The sequence below is a fragment of the Triticum urartu genome, chromosome 6A (assembly GCF_056163025.1).
Source record: "Triticum urartu cultivar PI428250 chromosome 6A, HENAU_Tu73, whole genome shotgun sequence".
Lineage (NCBI taxonomy): Eukaryota > Viridiplantae > Streptophyta > Magnoliopsida > Poales > Poaceae > Triticum > Triticum urartu.
Window position 1 is genome coordinate 194,882,701 of NC_141878.1, and position 6,993 is coordinate 194,889,693.

Below are 6,993 nucleotides of genomic sequence, written 5' to 3' on the forward strand. Positions count from 1 at the left end.
TAGCAGCTTTTGCCTTTTCTTTTAGCCACAATTGACTTTGCAAAATTATGCCACTGGCCAAAAAATTTCAAAGAATTATTGTGCGCTGCCACAAAAAGATTGCGAGACTTTTGAAAAAGTTTGCAATTTTTATAAATTAAAAAGGCATTTAATTTAATTGCTTTAGCCACAACTTTAACTAGTTTAGGGCACTTTGACATTTTGGAAAAATGTTAGTTCACCACCAATATTAACAAATTATTATTTGCCACAAGATGAACATTTTAGTTTTCATGTTTGAGCAATTTGGATTTCACTCGGAATTTGAAATTGAATTCAACTGGAATTTGAAAGAGACAAGAGAAAATGATGAGCAAACACTTGTTTAGAAAAAAGATTAACTTAACCCAGGGATTACTGTACATCATTACACCAGGGTGTTATAGTGTGGGAGGCCACCGAGGAGGGCACAACCCACTTGGGCGTGCCTGGGCCCCCAGGCGTGCCCTGGTGGGTTGTGCCCCCCTCGGGGCACCCCCCAGGTACTTCCCTGGCCCACTGGATGTCTTCTGATCCATAAAAAATCCACAAAAGTTTCGTGGTGTTTGGTGTCCGTTTGATATTGATTTCCTGCGATGTAAAAAACAAGCAAAAACAACAACTGACACTAGGCACTGGGTCAATAGGTTAGTCCCAAAAAATGATATAAAGTTGCTATAAAATGATTGTAAAACATCCAAGAATGATAATATAATGGCATGAATACTTCATAAATTATAGATACGTTGGAGACGTATCAATAAACCGGAGGGTTTAGTCCGCAGAGGGCATCAGAATAATCATAGGCTAGACGACTAGGGTTTAGCCATTATGATCTCGAGGTAGATCAACTCCTGTAAACCCTATACTCATGAATACAATCAAGCAGGACGTAGGGTTTTACCTCCTTTGAGAGGACCCGAACCTAGGTAAACACCGTGTCCCTGTTATCCTCGTTACCACCGATCCTTAGACTCACGGCTTGGGCCCCTACCCGAGATCCGCCGGTTTTGACACCAACCGATGGCAGCATGACCTACGGATTGACCCACCACCTCCTTCGCCATAGGTATAGTGTCGGTTTATAGGACTCTACTGTTGCTGATTTGTCGGTTTTATTTCTTGAATTTTCATCGGACTTTTGAATTTGGTTGTGTGATTTTAGTTAGGTAGAGACCGAGTGTTACTCATAATGCTTTGTATCCGCTTTGATGCTACATTTTGAGATAATAAAATCTCCCTTTATCAAAAAAGGAAAATCCACGAACATTCTGAAACAAGCACATGATGAGGTTTGGGAACTGAACTCATAATTGCAACTAGTTAGCATTTGAAATCGACAACTTTGTGACCCAATCACGGCATTGTGGCTTGGCTGGGGCATTGGCTTTAGATGTTAGGCTTTGGTGCGATGTCTGTTTGGTATTCGGCTCGGACATTTGGCACCCCTTCATCAAGGGGATAGGAGTAGCGATAGGTGTGTTGCCAAGATGGTGGCTTCAGACTTACTGATGTATTACTTTATAGTGTCTTTGTGAATAATTAATAAGATGATTGCATGCATCACCCAGATGTATAAGCCAGGGATATATCCTCCTTTTTTTAAAAAAAGAAATGGACAACTTGAATTGTATGGTTGTAGTTTGCAAAACACCTCGTTTCAACAACTGAGGTTCCAACTGGAATAAAGGGGTTTCACATGAATTACATAGGAATGTAATCTTATATAAAGTTTTCGCATGATGCCATTTAGATCTTAGAATAAACTTAGGCAAAAAAAACATTTCTTTCATAAGCATTTTGGAGGATTCTAAACAATTACTCTCTCCGTCCCATAATATAAGACGTTTTTGCAAGCTATGCGGGTATTTCGCAATAAAAAGGATGATTCTAAACAATTGTTCAAACATCATATTTTCACTCATTTTGAGAAGTCCAATACGAACTAGCAGCTAGGCCAACGGCGGCTTTGTAACCCACCCGATAGGCCCCCGTGTCGCCTAACCCTAGGCGACACGGGCGGCGTCCCTCGCCGCGCCGCCACAAGCCCCCCCATCTCCGACCCCTCCCCTCGCCGCCGCCGGTAGCCACTTCCGGGCGAAGCCCGCGTCGTCGTGGCGGCGGCGGGGTCTCCATCCCGCGCGCGCTCGCGGCCCGGCGGCGCATCACCCGCTTCGGCTGGCGGTAGATCCCCTGCTCCGGCTGCTGGGGGCCTCGCGCGGCGCCACCCTGCCCTCGGATCCACCGCGGCGGCGCCCTGGTGGCTCTCCTGCGCGAGTGTCTATCGCCGCTCCCATGGCACTCCTCCTCCGGCCTGTCGGCGACTTCGCTGGCCGTGTCTTGCCCCCTCCGCTGTCACCGGCTGCTTCCTGGTGCAGCGTGGCCTCTCCCCAAGATCCACCTCCCGCAGCGCCACCCCCTGCCCCGACCTTCAGCTGCTGTTGACCCTCCCGACTGCTCCTCCCAGTGGCCCGGCCATGCCTCCTCCTTTCGGCTGGCTGTGGATGCTTCTCGCCTGGCCATGCCTCCTCTTTGTTGGCTGTGGATACTACTGGTGTTGGCGATTCCGGGTTTCCCCTGCCCAGATCTGGCCCTCGATGGATGGTGGGGGATCAGGTGCCTGCAGCAAGGTTGGCGATGGTGGATGTCCTAGGTGGTGGCGATTCCCGCGGCTCCTGTTGAAGGGTGCATCTCCCCTTCCTGCGATGGTGGTTCAAGCGAGTGTTTTGGTTTCCTCGTCTTCGAATCCTGAGCTGGCGGCATTTGGGATTGTCCAGTCAAAGACCAAGGCGAAATCCTTGCTCAGCTTGTTGTTGCTGGCAGTGGCGACACTTGCGGGTGCCGTGTCCTTGTTGAAGGCGCTGCCATGGTCTTTTGTCTGTGTCTTGCTTCGCGCACCGGAGGAAACCCCTAGGTCTGGTTCACCAAAGCGGACAGCGGCGGCGTCCCGACGGCGTATCCTTCTTGAAGGCGCGGTCTTGGTTGCTCCTGGCGTCTCCGGTGTTGGAATTGAAGATGGTGGACGCCAAGCTTGGTTTTGGGCTGCTTCTCAGGGCATGGGCATCCGGGGCGCAATGTAGCCTCATCCATGTCTTCTTCCTCCTGCTCAGCCGAACCCTGCTTCCCACTTGCCAACTCCTCTAGGCGCTTAAGGTGGGGGTATGTTGATTTGGTCTGTCCTGGAGCGGTGGCCGTGCGACGGTGGTGCCTTGCGATGGTTGTGACGTGGTCTAGGTGCTCTGGGTCTCGTCTCCTCGTCTTCCTTGGCTGGAGTTTGAGCTAGGAAAGATTATGTTGTGTTGTATTCTTTCCCACTTCCCCCTCTCTTATCTATGTTACTCTTGTTCTCTCCTACCTATCAATGAAATGATATGCAAACTTTGCATATTGGCGAAAAAAAGAAGTCCAATACAACTGGTGTCATCTCTTCTTCTCTTTAGTCTGAAGAAACAATTCCATGCAAAATTACCGTGCAAGATACTGTTGAGCATCCAAACGAGTACATTACTATAATAAATTTACAACATGATATTCAATTCATATTGTTTTCCTATTTTTTGTTTTGTTTTTCATATCTGCGTTCCAAACGGGGACTGAAACGGTAGAACTTCAGCTAGCTGCTATTCGCAGCGGATTGCCACAAGCAGCGACGTGGATGTGTGGCGGGCTGGCGGCTCGTTCGCCCACGGCCGGCAGCCGCAGAATCTTACGGTCGCCGCTGGATAAGTTCTGGTAATCCCCAAATCCACAAGAGAGCGATCGGTTTCCATGAATAAACAACAATTGCCCGGCACCTGTGTATACGAAGCAAACAGCTCTTCCGTGCCGTCGTTTCCTGACCGTCAGTATTCTGTCTGTCCGGACAAAATACCTCTGCTGCTGCCTGCACTGGAGATCGCCATCCGAGAGGTTTCAATAGCCACGCTCTCAGATCAAAATAAATAAATAGCCACACTCTTCGTAGCCGGCCGGTCGGATCCCGGCGACGGCGACCGGCGGCCTGGCACGAAACTGGGGACGGAGCAATTACATTGTACTGTAATGCCGCACGCCACCGGGCCGAGAGGGCGACGTCTCCATCCTGACCAATTTTTTTGAAGGCAAGCTGTTTCCGCATATGATACGGGATCAGGATGGCGAGCGCCGCTCGAAAAACCGTCTCTCGCATTCCCGCGCAACCCCCCTGGTTTGTACAATAAATTTAAAAAATGCTGCTTTCTCCGGTATAAAGCGCGCCATCCCGCCGCGTCCCCAAACAGCTCAGCGCAGCCACAACCCACAACTCACTGCTTGATTCTCGTTGCGTAGTAGGGTTCCAAACCAGAGAGCAAGAAGCGGATTGTTATCGGTTCTTTTCGTTTGAAGGAGTGAGTGAATTAAGGTTGTGCATCGGTCGAGGTTGATCGAAGATGGGTGACCTGATTCCGGGGCTCCCGGAGGAGGTGGCGCGGGAATGCCTGCTCCGGGTGGGGTTCCGTCAGCTCCCAGCAGCGCGCCGCACCTCGCGGCAGTGGAAGGCGGAGGTGGAGTCGCCGCTCTACGGCCGCCTCCGCCGGGCCAACGGCCATGCCCGCCCGATCCTCGCCCTCGCCCAGGCCCTTCCCGCGCTCGCCGCCTCCGGCCCGGCCCGCAAGTACGCTGCGTCCGCCGCCCTCTCCAACTCCTACCGGCTCGTGCTCCACGACCCGGCCGACGGAGGGTGGGCCACTCTGCCCCCGCTCCCAGGCGGCCGGGGGCTCCCGCTCTTCTGCCAGCTCGCCGCCGTGGCCTGTGGCGAGAGGAGGAAGCTGGTGGTGGTGGGCGGCTGGGACCCTGAGACGTGGGCGCCGACGGACACGGTGCACGTGTACGACTTCCTGGAGGGCGCGTGGCGGAGCGGCGCGCCGATGCCTGGGCCGCGTCGGTCGTTCTTCGCATGCGCGGCGACCGGAAGAAGGGTGTTCGTCGCCGGCGGCCACGACGAGGAGAAGAACGCGCTGCGGTCGGCGGCGGCATACGACGCCGAGGCCGACGCGTGGGCGGCGCTGCCCGACATGGCGCTGGAGCGGGACGAGCCAAGAGGGGTCCGCGTCGGCGCCAGGTTCGTCGTGGTTGGCGGGTACCCGACGGAGGCGCAGGGCCGGTTCACCGGCACCGGCGAGGCATTCGACACAGACGCCTGGGCGTGGGATCCAGTGCTGGACAGGATAGTCAACGAGGGGGCGTGCCCGGGGACGTGCTGCGCCGCGCCGTCCGCGGCAGGCGCCATGTACATGCTACGTGACGGCCACCTCGCGGTGCGGGACGGCGACAGCGGGTGGCGGGCGGTGGCGCCGGTACCGGAGGACGGGCGCGCGGCGACGGTCATCGTGGCCATCGGGGACGGCCGCGTGGCCGCCATCGGCGCCGGGCGCCACGGCGGTGAGCAGGCCGTGTATGTGCTCAACAAGGAGGCTGGAACCAACGGGGCGGCGCCGTCGTGGGCGCGCGCCCGGGCGCCGCAGGAGTTCGCCGGGCACGTGCAAGCCGCGTGTTGCGTAGAAGTATGATACAGTAACAAAAAATCAGTATATGTACAGTTGTCAATTAAATCTGAATGTTAGTGGCGTTTAGAAAACAACGTACTAAAATTTAAACCATACGGAAAAATCTACAAGACTGCAACATGTACTTAGACGATGCCCAACGCGTTGCCATGGGATCGGTTGCAATATATTAGACATGAATGTTTGGATACATAATAATATACAAATTAAAATTAAAAATATATATAATTCATTGTATTTAGTTACTAAGGTGATCCATACATGTTTGAATGTTGAGTTGGACTTTTTTCAATGCATGTTTATATGATGAGGTGGCATGCGTGAATGTGAAGAAAAATATGCTACTTTCTTTGTTCACAAATATAGGACATTCTTAGTTTTTTTTAGTCGGATGTATATAAGACACGTTTTAATTTGTTTGCTCACTCATTTTAGTTCGTATGTAATTTCGATTAAGCATCACACTAGAAAAAAGTCTCGATAGCAAACTCCTCAAAGCTAGCAAACTTCTCTGCTGCGTAGATAACTATCTCGAAAGTTTATAGCAAAGTTCTCGGAAGATTTTAGCAATCTTCTCCAAATTCTAAATTTATGTGCACTAGCAAACACATTAATTAGTCCCACACTGTTTCTGTCCAACAATCACCAAAACCTTCAGGATCACTCGATTGCACCAACAAATATCGGACAATGCATCACTATACTAAGAAATTGTAAACTATAAAACGGAAAGCGAAGAAAATCACCTTATCGGCATTTTTTTGAGCATGTCGCCATCGCAACTTGTAGTGTACGAATTCATCCCATCGATGGACAACAGTGGCGGCGGGGTTGGCTACGTGGCAGGAGGAGGCGGGGTGGCACTTGCGGGAGCCGCGACATGGCGAGGGTACGTAGACCAGGCGCATTCTTCTTTTTCTTTGCGATCGTCGCTGTGTTGACAGCCGCCTTTTCGGTCGGCGAACAATTCCTTTTGTCGGTCCGTTGCACCAAGGTCAGTAAGGTGGTCGTGCCTGAGGGTCTGTCGTTGACGCTTTGCTGCCGATGTTCCTCCCCTTTTGCCGCCTTTTTGGAGCTTGCGCCGCTGAATTCGTAGCCGCTGGTGGGTCTCCAGCACCGCCGTTGGTGTCCAAGGGTGCAGTGGCGGACGGCCCACCCATTCGGATGTTCATCGGGGAAGGGGGCGGCCGGTGGCGGGTAGCAGGGCAGTGTCGTCAGGGTGGGCAGGAGGAGCTGCGGGAGTTTTAGTCTGCTGAACGGCGGCAGACGAAATTTAAGAGAGGTGGGGCTGATTTTGGGAATCAAAAACTCATATTTCGTTCAAATTGCTAGTTGACTCATTTTTTCTCAGAAGTCACTTTTGCTCCTCAAATTTGAGTTTCAGGGGATCTGCTAGAGATGTTATTAGTCTATATTATGGATTTCTTGTGCAATTGCTTGTCGGGAGTGG

At 52.1% G+C, this 6,993-nt stretch overlaps 1 protein-coding gene across 1 annotated transcript; it reads left to right on the forward strand.

The window, feature by feature from the left end:
• Positions 1-4,222: 4,222 nt before the first annotated feature.
• Positions 4,223-5,751, forward strand: LOC125548347 (F-box/kelch-repeat protein At1g80440-like). The gene has a single exon (XM_048711972.2). It carries the CDS (start codon positions 4,428-4,430, stop codon positions 5,544-5,546), a length of 1,119 nt encoding a protein of 372 aa, XP_048567929.1. The 5' UTR covers positions 4,223-4,427; the 3' UTR covers positions 5,547-5,751.
• The last annotated feature ends 1,242 nt before the right edge of the window (positions 5,752-6,993 follow it).

Coding starts and splice junctions, on each gene's coding strand:
- LOC125548347 (XM_048711972.2), top strand. CDS start 4,428: ATGGGTGACCTGATTCCGGGGCTCCCGGAGGAGGTGGCGCGGGAATGC.